This window comes from Eubalaena glacialis, chromosome 10 (assembly GCF_028564815.1).
Source record: "Eubalaena glacialis isolate mEubGla1 chromosome 10, mEubGla1.1.hap2.+ XY, whole genome shotgun sequence".
In the NCBI taxonomy this organism is placed as follows: Eukaryota; Metazoa; Chordata; class Mammalia; order Artiodactyla; family Balaenidae; genus Eubalaena; species Eubalaena glacialis.
The window spans coordinates 72,541,862-72,554,438 of NC_083725.1; the positions used below are offsets into that span (position 1 = coordinate 72,541,862).

Consider the following 12,577-nt stretch of genomic DNA (forward strand, 5'->3'; position numbering starts at 1 on the left):
TTTTTGCCCTTTTTGGCTATCATGAATAATGCTGCTGTGAACATTTGCATACAAGTTTTTGTGTAGACGTACTTTTTCAATATCCTTGGGTATATACCTAGGAGTGGAATTGCTGGTATGATATACATTGTAACTATGTATTATAAACTGTGTTCACCATTTTGAGGAAATATTTGAGGAAATGTGGCCAAACTTTCCTACAGCAACTTCACCATTTTACCTTTCTACCAGGAGTGTATGAGGGTTCCAATTTCTCTACATCCTTGCCAACACTTGTTATTGTTTATCTTTTTTATTATAATCATCTTAGCGGGTATGAAGTGGTATCTCATTGTGGTTTTAATTTACATTTCTCTAATGACTAATGATGTTCAGCCTCTCTTTGTATGCTTATTGGCCATTGTATAACTTCTTCTCTGGCTTCTTTCAAGATTTTCTATGCCTTTGATTTTCTGTGGTTTGAATATTTTCTGTAGTTTAAATATTCTGCAGTTTTGTACACCTATGTAGATTTTTTCAGTGTCCATTTTGATATCTTCTGAGCTTTCTGGATCTGTGGTTTGGTGTCTGTCATTAATTTCAGAAAATTCTCAGTGATTATTACTTCAAATGTTTCTTCTGTTTCTCTCTCTCTTTCTTCTCCTCTGGTATTCCCATTACATACATTTTGTTATTGTTCCACAGTTCTTGTTATTGTCCCACAGTTCTTGGATATTCTGTTCCTTAAATAATTATCTTATTTTCCTTTTTTAAAAACTTTTTTAAATTAAATGATTCTTTAAATTCTGTAGCGCTTTAAATTTTCAAGTTTCACACACATGGTTTCATATAATCACATTAAATAACCCTTTTTTCCCCCACCCCTACATTGCCCCTTCTCCCTCTTATTTTCCTTTTGTTGCTTGTGTTTTTGGCATTCTAAGAAATCATCATCTAATCCAAGGACAAGATTTACTGCTATTTTTTTGTAACAGTTTTATAGTTTTAGCTCTTACATTTAGGTCTATGATCCATTTGAATTAATTTTTGTATGTGGTGTGAGGTAGCGGTCCAACTTTAATTTTTTACATGTGGATAGCTGGTTCTATCATTATTTGTTAAAAAGACTTGTCTTTCCTTATTTGATTTTCTTGTCATCCTTGTTAAGAAAAAAATGACTATAAATCTAAGAGTTTATTTCTGACCTCTCAATTCTGTTCCCTTGATCTACATGTCTGTCCTTATGCCAGTACCACACAGTCTTGATTACTTTGTAGAAGTTTTAAAATGAGGAAGTATGAGTCCTCCCACTTTGTTCTTTTTCAAGATTATTTTGTGTGGCTATTCTGAATCTCTTGAATTTCCATATGAATTTTAGTATTTCTGCAAAAAAAAAAAAAAAAAGCAGCATGACTTTGATAGGGATGGTGTTGAATCTCTAAATCAATTTGGGGAGTATCTGCATCTTAACAATATTAAGTCTTCAAATCCATGAACATGTGTTATCTTTACATTATTTAGGCGTTTTGCATTTTCTCTCAATAATCTTTTGTAGTTTTCAGTGTGTGAGTCTTGTACTTCTTTTGTTAAATTTATTCCTAAACATTTTATTCTTTTTGATGCTATTGTAAATGGAATTGTTTTCTTAATTTATTTTTTGGATCGTTCTTTGCTAGTGTGTAGAAATATAACTGATTTTTATATACTGATTGATTTCAGAATGGTAACCAATCTTGTATTTCTGGTGTAAAGCTCACTTGGTCCTAGTGTATAATTCTTTTTTTATGTTGTTGGATACAGTTTGCTAGTATTCTGTTGGCAAATTTTGCATCTATATTCATAAGGGATATTGATCTTTTCTTGCAATGTCTTTTTCTGGTTTTAGTATCACGGTAATAATGGCTTCACAGAATGAGTTAGTGCTGTTTTTAACTTTGTTTAATTCCTAGATTTTTTTATCAGCTTGATCAAATGAGTATTATATATTCATTTTAGGCATCTGAATCCTAAGTTTCTGATATGAGTATCACACACAAAAGTGACATTCAACAGTTTGATTGAAATCTGGTTATACAACAGACCTAATGAGAAGACTCTGGTTAAACTAAAACTAAAGTAAATCAAGCTGAAATGAATTGAAAACTAAACTAAAAAAAAAAAGCAAAAGAAAAAAGAGTGAATCCATAAGGTTATTAAATCTTTCCACACAACACAATTTCTATAAATTTTATACATTATTGATAGAAACAAATTTTTGGTGAATTGATAACTCTACCAAATAGATTTTGGTGCTCAAAACCAACAATTTTTAAACTTGATAACTTTGGAAAATTTGATGAATTGAGCTTTTGGGAGCGTGGTCATTGGGTGAACTGTCTTCAGTAAATAGATTTTCAATTTATTGCCTAGTTCCTAGATATAGATAAAGATCAGGAGGGTAGGGAATTGAGAAGACCATGCCTACAGCCTCCTTTTTTTTTTTTCTGGGAAGTAGGAGGTGAAGTTAAATGCTTATACTAAGAGATGAAGATGATACAAAGAGTTTAAGAAAAGTGGATAAAGTTTGCAGGGGTCAAAGAGATGGTAGGATTGAGCAATCCAGGCTTGTTGTGTTCAGGGCCTGGTTCTGTTGATCCCAGTGCCAGTGGTTGTGTGATATTTTTTGTTCCTAGGAGCTCTTAGTGATGAGGGCACAGGAGTAGAGAAATCTGGTAATTAATAAGTGGGTGGGAGAGAAAGACATGGGGTTGAGTAGGGGCTGCCATGAGAACAGGTGAAGTTGGATCATGATATCCAGGCTGGGTTGAAAAGGAAGAAAGGCCTGGTATATACAGGGAGAAAAGAGTTCAGAGGACTAGAGTTTCTAGAGTTTGAAAATTTGATATGTGCGCAAAGGGAGATCCAGAGGCAAGAAGCTGGGTTTAGAGAGTGAGATTCTGGAGGATAAAGCTTCAGGGGTAAAGTAGATCTGGTCATGAAAGGGTCAAAGGCCTGGTAAACAGAGCGGGCTGGATTGATGGGCTTCAGTAGGAGAGAACAATAAAGAACTATGGGGCCAGAGTCTTTTTTTAAATAAAATTTAAAATATTTTATTTATTTATTTATTTTTTGGCTGCATTGGGTCTTTGTTGCTGAGCACGGGCTTTCTCTAGTTGCGGCGAGCGGGGGCTACTCTTCGTTGCAGTGCATGCGCTTCTTATTTTGGTGGCTTCTCTTGTTGTGGAGCACGGGCTTTAGGCACACAGGCTTCAGTAGTTGCAGCACACGGGCTCAGTAGTTGCAGCACGCAGGCCCTAGAACGCTCGGGCTTCAGTAATTGTGGTGTGTGGGCCCAGTAGTTGTGGCACACGGGCTTAGTTGCTCTGCGGCATGTGGGATCTTCCCGGACCAGGGATCGAACCTGTGTCCCCTGCATTGGCAGGCGGATTCTTAACCACTGCGCCACCAGGGAAGTCCCCAGGGCAGAGTCTTGAATGGGGCATCCAAGGTTGGGATGGTGAGTAAGACTCTGGGCCTAAGACTTGAATGAATGTGTGAGTGATCAGAAGCTGTCTTCCCCCACCTTCACCCCCAGTCAGCCTGGCATGAATGGCCCAGTCTGTTATAAAAAAGACAGATGTGGGGTAGGGTTCTTAGTGTTACAAAACCCCTTCAGAGTTTTGACTTTCCTGTACTTGCTTTTATCTCTGCTAGCTCCATGTTGACTTCTCAGTCATGTTCGGAATTCCTGATATTTTGTCTGTCTGCTCTAGCCCATCCTGTTAGGTCTGAGACTGATGGAATTTAACGATTCATTTTGTGACTAGCTCTGGGCTATACACTGTGTATGTTTTCTCCTCAAAGGCAGACACGTTCAAACTGCAAGCTTGCCAACTGACTTCCTGTACGCTAGGCCAGCAGGTGCTTTAGGCATCCTGTAGCAGCTAAGGCCAAGAACATCAGGAGGAGGTGGTCAACCAAGGTCTCGAGTCCCCAAAGAAAAGAGGCTTTACATAAAGGTGGAGGAGCCATGGAAGCCACAGTGGCGAACGAGAAAGCTGTCTTCCATCCCCTTTGCCCTCAACACAAGATTTTGGACTTTTCCCTCAAACCTATACAAACCGTTAAGTGTCTATCTCCATAACTAAGGCCTGGCAAAAGTACTCATTATAAAATTGTCTTAGTCTATTTGGGCTGTTATTACAAAGTACCGCAGACTGGGTAATTTATAAACAATAGAAATTTATTTCTCATAGTTCTGGAGGATGGGAAGTCCAAGATCGAGGTACTAGCATGGCTGAGTTCTGGTGAGGATCCTCGTGCAGGTTCACAGCCAGCACCTTCTCACTGTGCCCTCTCATGGTGGAGGGAGCAAGGGATCTCTGTGGGGTCTCCTTTATAAGAACAATATTCCCATTTGTGAGGCTTCCACCCTCATGACCTAAGCACCTTCCAAAGGCCCCACCTCCCAATACCATCAAATTGGGCATTAGGATTTCAACGTATGAATCTGGGTGGGGGGGGACACAAACATTCAGACCATAGCAAAAAATAAATATATTAATCTTCAAAATTCACTTTTTAAATCTCCTTTCCTCTCAAGTTGCTGCCTTATCTTCTCTTTTAATTGTCACCAAACTTCTCCAGTTGTCTTTATGGTTTCTGCTTTTGCCCCTCTCAAGAGACTGCTCCATTAGAGGTCAACAGTGAACATCCTAATTTTTAAGTCCAATGGCCAAAGATACTCATTAAACCACTATTCTGGAGCCTGGCCAACATTAGGTTCTAAGAATACAAAAATCATCTAGTGTCTGTCCTTAGGACCTCAGAATCTGAGGGAGATGTTTTTGACCCCACCTCCCTTGGATTTTGAGACACCAGTGTTCTAGCTGTAGTCCTTCTTTTCACCCTCCTCCGAGGGCTTCTCTTTTTTTCTGTCTGGCCTTTGAATGTTGGCTCTATCCTTTTTCTTTTACTTTTACTCTATATTTTTTGTCTGGGAAATCTCATCTAGTCCAATTGCTTCAATTTCCTCCTATGTGTGAATAGCACATCTGTATTGCTGGCTTACCTATATCCTTTGAGCTCCAGAACAACTGTTCACAAGACAACTCTGTAACATGAATACGTTTACAACAAAGCTCATCACAGAATCTCAGATCTGCTTCTCCTCTGCTATCCTCATTCTCTGTGAATGGAATTACTGCACCCAACTGCCCAAGTAGAAACTTGGTATCGTGCTTGACTCTTAACTTCTTCCTCTATCTCATGTAGTCACACACGATGTCTAGTCTATTCTATCTCCTGTATATCTGTTTGATCTGTTGGCTTCTCTCCTTCCCCCCTGCTTCTGGCCTAGTCTAGCCTTCCCTCAACTCCCCTTGGATTCCTTAACTAGCCTCCTATTCAGTTTCATTGCTTCTAGTCTTGGCCCCTAACCCATCTTCCGGTCTGATGGAAGAATGATATTTCTGAATTGTAAATCTGATCCCTTTTCTCTCCATTTAAAAATCCTTCAGTGGCTTCCCCTGGTCTTCAGGATAAAATCCAAGCACTTTATCATGTCTTACAGGGTCCTTTGTAACCTGATCTTGCCTCGCTTTCCTGCTTCATTTCCTCCACTTCTTCCTCAAAACTAAATCCCAGCTGTACCAAATTACTTACTTGGAATTTCTCAACCACTCCATTCTGTTTCATAATTCAGTGCACTTCTACCTGCAGATCTTGCTGCCTGGAATGCCCTCCCAGAGGACCTCTCTACCCAAAGCTTGATGAATGCCTATTCATTCTTCAAGATGCAGCCCTAGCATTGTTTCCTCTGAAAAGTTCCTTATTGACCTCTCCTTTCTTGGTACTCCAGTATGCCTTATGCACACCACTTTCTTAGCTACCTGTCTTACTATCTTATACTTATTCATGATCTGTCTCTCCAACTGGCCTGATGGCCCCAGGAGGAGTCATCCCTGTATTCTCTATACTAGCACAGTGCTTTGAATGAAAAAGGACTATGCTTGCTAAATTCATTTGATAATTATTTTTTGAGTGTCTCCTATGTACAAGGAAGACACTGTACTGGGTACTGTGATGAATTTTGCAGGTTCTCTTTCCTCTCTGTAAGGCAATTTCTCAGTCTCCTTCATAGATTCTGCATCCTGTCTGTCCTCTAATGTCTGACCTCAGTCTCCTTTCCCTCTACATATACACTCTGAGTCATCCCATCCATTTCCTTAGCTTTAATTGCCAAGAACTCCCAAATCTCTTTTCCCAGCGAAGAACTCTTTCCTAAACTCCACATGCTCCCAGGCATCTCAAACTCAGCACATACAAAACTGAACTATTTTTCCTTTCTTTTGTTCCTTTTGGGATAAAAGGAAAAGATAACTGTAGGAAAGCTTCTGAGACCATTTTAAGGAAAAGAAGTTAGAAATTAAGTCAGAACAATGGTATTGAGTTTTCAGTGACATCTCTAGGTACAGCTTTTGCATTTGTATCTCCTTGAAGTGAATAGCAGTAGAACTTTAATGCTGTGCTTCCCATGCTGGGCTACACGGTGGTGTGCCAAGGCATATGTGAAGCCACAGTGTAAACAAGGCTCATCTTAGAGCTTAGAGCATCAATTTTGATAGAATTGTGTGTGTATGTATGTGTGCAATGTATAATATTTAACTTGTAAGAACTAAAAACATTACTTTTATATTAAACAGATATACTGTGGAACAGAATGCAAAATATCAGAAAAGTTGAAACTCCTTTCCTCGAAATATAAGCACACAGACCATTTTTATTATTAGGGCATCTCAAATTTAACTGCCGAATTCATGTCCCTGAGTCAGAGAGCTACAATATGCCCCCACATTTAAGGGCACGGAGAGGAAAACCTTAAGGGTACAGACGTTACCCAGTAGTGAACAATGGGGAATCAGTGTTGCAGGAAGTTCATTTTCAGATGAAGTAAGAGGAAACTGGGGAAGGGAGGAGTTAGTAAACCTAAAATGCAGAGCTAGGCTGAAGAACTTAGTACAACAGACATTTATAGACGCCTGTTTTGTTCCATGTTCTCTACTGGGTAGCCCAAGAGTTGATTAGGTATGTCCCCTACCCTCTAGGAATAAATCAGCTAGTTATGGGTGTTGAACAATGTAATTGTGCCATTGCTACAATGAAGGATGTACGTGTGAAACTGGACCACTGGAAAAGTCCCTAACTTAGCTTGCAGAATTCAGTGAATACTTCTCAGAGGAGGCATCAGATCAGCTTTTGGCTGTGTCTTGGAAAATGTATAGGTATTTTCTGTCTGTAGGTAGGTTAGAAATATTTCAGGAAATTGAAATATGAAAAGTGTGGGAAATGAATTAGACACATGCTTACATTCTTGACTGTCATTATGAACATTTAAATCCCTGGAGAGGAAGGAGCCCATTTCTTCAGCCTTGGTATACTCAGCAGTGTAGCTTAGCACTGTCCCTGCACACAGTACCATGTTTATGGTTTTATACAGCTAAGCCAGGGAGTTATGTCATAGACAACATGTAGCTTACTCCTCCTCATTTAATAAACATATATTGAATCAGGTCCAATGGTAGGTATAGAGTTACCCAGAAGAATGAGTCCCAGTTCCTGGCTTTGGGAGCTCAGTTGAGTGAAGGAGTCAGTCAAGCAGACAGGCAACTGTAGTAGAGTGTAATGAATGCTTTGACAGACATATGACCCAAGGGCTATTACTGCACCCAGGAATGGACCTAGTCCCATCTGGAGGATGATGTGGAGTTTGGAGAAGGCCTCAAAGAAGTGACTTTGAGTAGAGATTTGAACGACGTGTAGGAGGTAATTTGAAACAGGGCAAGCACAATAGTAAAGGCACCATCATGCAAAAAGGTATGATACATTCAGAGAATAACAAGTTAATTTCCTGTGAAGGGTGGTAGCAGGTAATGGTAGGAGATGAGCCTGAGAGGTGACTGAGACCAGGCCATAGGTGGCCTTTGTGCCATGATAGAAGCCTGGATCTTATCTAGCAAAGGTAATGGTGAATCACTGTAACGCTGGTTTAGATCAGTGTTTCTCAGAGAAGGTTGTAAAACATTAGTGAGTTGTAAAATCAACTTAGTGAATTGGGACCATCATTTTAAAAGAGTAAACTAGAAAAGAGTAGACAATATCAGTGCACATGATATTTGTACAAATAAATAATGTTTTGTGATGCTTTTGTTTCAATTATATATATACATGTCAATTTCCTGTTCTGATGTGTTTTTTGATCTGTGGGTCATAGTAAAAAAAATTTGGGGAAACACTAGCCTAAAGATTCAACAGTACAAAATAATTTACCAGATTACTTTCAGTAGCAACTAACAGAAAACTCAGGCACAAATGGGAGTAGTCACTAAAGATTCTTACTATATAGTATCTTTTAGTTGTTCTGACCTGCCACTCTAAGTGTCATCTTCAGCCTAGAGCCAGTTCCGTGTGTTTATCAGAATAACAAGCAATCTTACTCTTATCTAGCAGAGTAGAGCCTGGATTCTCATTGCCTCAAATTATTTAAGGCCTGTCCATCCCTGAATCCATCAATAGCTAGGGGATGGAAGTAGCAGGACTGCCTTAGACTAATCCGGGGTGGATGTTTTGGAATTAACCCACTGCAGGGAATTGTAATGCAATGTGGCAAATCCAGTGCATTATGGGAATACCATAGTGGCACCTACGGTCACAAAGTAATGAACTTAGGTGTGGAGATGGTCAGAGCAGTCACCCAGGAGATGCCAAAAGTTTGTGTACAAGGCAGGTAGGTAAAAGGGGGAGGGTTTTCTGGGTAGTAGATGAACAGAAGGTGTTAGGGAGAGACCTGCATAGGGAAACAGTCAAAATAAGGCCTTCCAAGCCTCTGGAGCATAAAATTAAGAGGCAAGGGAAGAAGTTGGAGCAACGAGCAGGTGCCTACTCACCGAGGGGAGTCATGGTAAGGAATCTGGACTCTTTCCCTACAGGAAGAGAAGAGCCACTGGAGACCATCAAGCAGAGAATTAAGACAGCAGATTCCTATCACCATGGCTGCAGTGGGGAGGAAGGCAAGTTAGGAGGCTGTTGCAGTAATCCAGGATAGGGATGTCTTGGATCTCAGACTAGGGAGAGGTGTCTGCAGATTGATAAAATCCACATGATGTGCTAATTTGACTGCAGAAGATGAGTGTAAGGAAACAGTCTCTGACTTTTGTAATTGTGTCTCCTCTAGATCTTGGGCTTACACTGTCATTGATCTATTGAGGCTAGAGGAAATTTGTTACATTTTGAGGGGAATGGGCATAACTGTGAACCTTGTAGTGAAGAACTGGGGCCTGAACAGTGAACCTTTGAAGGTAAGAGGGAATTTTAGTGTATCCAGGTCTCTCTTGGAAGTTTGGAATTTATTAAAGAGCTGCCTGGATGGACTTAGGGGCATATTCCACCAATTTAGGTGAAGAGTTACCACTTATAGGCCAGATTAGTAAAACTGCTACATTGTTGTTTATTTCCCTTGTGTTAATCCCTGAGCCTTTAGTAAATGTTCTAGGATTCATGTACTCCAAAATATTAAAGGGGATGCAGTGTCTCTTGAGACCACTGTGGCAGTAGAAGTGGCCCATTAGACTGTGAGCTCCTTGATGGCAAAGCCTGTTTCTTCTCATTTCTATATCCCAGTATCTAGCCCAGGGCCCGACATATGGCTGACACTTGTTAAACTGGTATATCCCTAGTGCCTAAAATGATGCTGGGTACTAGCAGATGCTGAATAAGAACTTAGGGAACTACTGAAAGCCCCAAAGGAAGTTATATTTCTGGGGGCCAGGAGGAAAAGCTGTGAGAGTCCAGCCATAACTCACCTGTTAACCATTACTTAAAGATTTGGTTTTAATTTTAAGGAAAGAGCTTTCTCTAGGAGTCAAGGATGACTCCAAGACATCTGGCTGAGGTGAATGTTCGTACCAAAAAGACAGAAAGAGGGCAAATTTTTTTAGAGAAGCATTCAGAGTTGTAGGTTTATTCAATAAATGTTTTGAGTGTCTATTATATGTCACTCAAAATATAATGTCAGAAAGAGCTTTCTGGCAATAGTGTGAAAGACCAACCGGAGTAGAGTAAAAGAGATGAGATCCCTGTTGGGAGCAGATGAGTCTCAGACTAGGGCAGCTGTACTGAAATAGTACCAGAATAGCTCTGTCACTGAAGCTAATATCTGTCTGCTAGACCAGTGACCCCTCCACCCACACCCTCATTATCTCAGACAGTGGATGGGTTTGGTGGGCCAAACACCCTCTGTAGGTCTGGCCTAAGATAAAAATCTGTTTTTTCCACTTTACTAGAAAGATGGGATTTGCTAGGCCCTGCTATCATGTGTTCATGCAGGGATGATAGCTCCAAGTCCTCCCACGACTATCACCCCTGTCAAGCCTGAGTGTGAGGGATGGGCAGCCTGCCTGGGCCAAGTCTGGCTTCACAGTAACTAGTGCACATAAAGGAACTTCCTACTTTTCACATGCCCTGACCATTCTGAAGCCGGATTTCCTTTTTCCGAGTTCCTGGAGAGGCCCAGATTGAAAACTTCCAGGAAATTCCCACAGGTTTAACTTCCTAATCTTCCTCCCACTTCAACCCTCTCCTTCACCCTTCCACTCCCACCCCAAGAGGAAGGAGCTTATCCTGGAATCTACATCCTCTGCTGAACACTTCCACTCCCTTGGCCAGGGTGGTGGTACATCTGAGTTCTCAGGTCCTCTCCTCTGAGGCCTATTCGGGGCTTGAGGTGAACACTTAAGGGTAATATGTGATCCTGTCCAGAAACAGAGGAATGGAACCTTGAAGGTTCCTAGAGTACCAGATTATTACAGAAAGTTTGCTTCTAGATGTTCACCCTCCCACCCCTGTCAGGAGGTAATCCTTCTCTAAGAAATCCCTGGGGCTCAGTCTCTATGCTAGATATCAAAACTCAATCACCTCTAGGGGCTAGTTTGGAATTACAGGATACATACCTCATATAATCTAGCATTAAAAAAAACAAAACTGTGCTAACCCAACCCAACCCAGATTTAAGAACCAGAAACATACACCATGAATTTACTATCCCACACAGACCGAGCATGTGGCTAGTTCTCATTCTCCAGAAATCCCAAGGGGAGGGGAAAAAAAAATCAGTTTACATATATTCATACAATGAGTTTTATCTATTGTGCAAAGAGAGGGTTATCTGGCTCCCAAAAGGTTTTGGGCTCCAATCAGACAGTTCATTTTACAACTCAAACTCCAGTTCTTCTTAGAGATTAAAAGAGCTCCCAAGGCCTGTGGATCATGGGCACTGATGAGGGCCACATACCCTCTGGCTCCAGTTAAATCTCTGGTGTTTGAACTGTGTGGGAGCTGTGGGTGCTTGCTTCCTGATCCTTCCGCAGCCCCTGAAGCAGCTGGTTTAGGAGTGTGAAGTTGCTGTCTCTGTGAGGAAGGGGCAGGGGTGGGAGGCAGTTCCCTTTATACTCGATCACTGCCATCTTGGCCCGATCCTGCTTATTCCGATTTGGGATCTGCAGCATTCTCGTGTAGCCCCCATTCTGACCTTGGTACCGAGGAACCAGTACGTGAAACAGCTTTGGGATCAAGTCTTTCTCCTGGAAGGGGAGAGTTATCCAGGAGACAGCAGAGTCAGGCACCACCGCAGAGACATTTAACTTTCAGCACTCCCAAAGGTAGGGTCCAAACACACAAACACACACACACACACACACACACACACCCCTTCCCTCACCCTCTGATGTGGTAGAGTCAAAATTACACAGAGTGGATCAGTTACAGGCAGTTGTGCAGATTGAGATTCACACTGAATTCAACTTAGGACACATATCTCTAATTTAGTTCACGTTTGTCCATAAGCGTGTGCCTTATCTTAATTCTGCCCAGTTCCCTTTCCTCTAACAACCCCCTCCCACTTAGGGAGCAAAGGATGAGATTTGGGAGGCAGACAGGATGCACTCACCGTGAGCCAGAAGTCAGCCATGCGCATGGCTCGTTCGTTGGTGTCTCCCAGCTTCCCACAGTCGATGAGCTGTGAGGACATAACATCACTGACCCAACCCCAGCAAGAAAGGAGGCCGTCAATCTTACTCCTTAAATGCCGGACTTCAATCTACTCATTTCATACACTAGCAAAGCATCTCGCCAATTCAGACAACCTCTAACTCCGCAGCCCTAACCAGTCTTCAATGAGAGGGGCCGGAGGAGTAGGTTCAGCTCATTGTATTAGGGGAATCAGCCTTCGGGCACAGCTTACCAGGGCGGTACCAATTCTTCCCCAACTCCAGCCGGATCCCGCCTCCCCAGGCCAGACCGGCGAGAGGAACAAGAGGGTCCCGCCCCTCACCTTCTCCGCGTAGCCCCTCAGCTCATCCACGCGTGCCCATGACGCCTCGATGCGTTCGTGTCGCACCAGCCCCGTGAGCAAGTTCTGCAGCAGGTGGATGCGGGACTCGGGACCAAGGCCCAGGCGGCGGAATACGCGGCCGTGAGAGATGGCAGCGGCGACCGACAGCCGCATGTTCCCAACTTTTTCCAGCCCCTGTGAGGCCGGAACTGGAAACTCCAGGGGGAACGCGGC

The 12,577-nt window shown here is 42.0% G+C and overlaps 1 protein-coding gene across 1 annotated transcript; it reads right to left on the reverse strand.

Annotated features, from left to right (window-relative positions):
* Positions 1 to 11,135: 11,135 nt before the first annotated feature.
* On the reverse strand, positions 11,136 to 12,577 carry MRPL17 (mitochondrial ribosomal protein L17). The gene is made up of 3 exons (XM_061202930.1): positions 12,344 to 12,577; positions 11,960 to 12,028; positions 11,136 to 11,594 (listed from the first exon to the last, which is right to left on the reverse strand). Exons 1-3 carry the CDS (start codon positions 12,515 to 12,517, stop codon positions 11,319 to 11,321), a joined length of 519 nt encoding a protein of 172 aa, XP_061058913.1. The 5' UTR covers positions 12,518 to 12,577; the 3' UTR covers positions 11,136 to 11,318.

What these genes read in the sequence shown, in the direction of transcription:
- MRPL17 (XM_061202930.1), bottom strand. Translation starts at nt 12,517, where the DNA reads ATGCGGCTGTCGGTCGCCGCTGCCATCTCTCACGGCCGCGTATTCCGC. An exon ending in TGAGGGGCTACGCGGAGAAG is followed by an intron (nt 12,029 to 12,343) that starts GTGAGGGGCGGG and finishes ATGTCCTCACAG; the next exon opens with CTCATCGACTGTGGGAAGCT. An exon ending in TGGCTGACTTCTGGCTCACG is followed by an intron (nt 11,595 to 11,959) that starts GTGAGTGCATCC and finishes CTCCCCTTCCAG; the next exon opens with GAGAAAGACTTGATCCCAAA.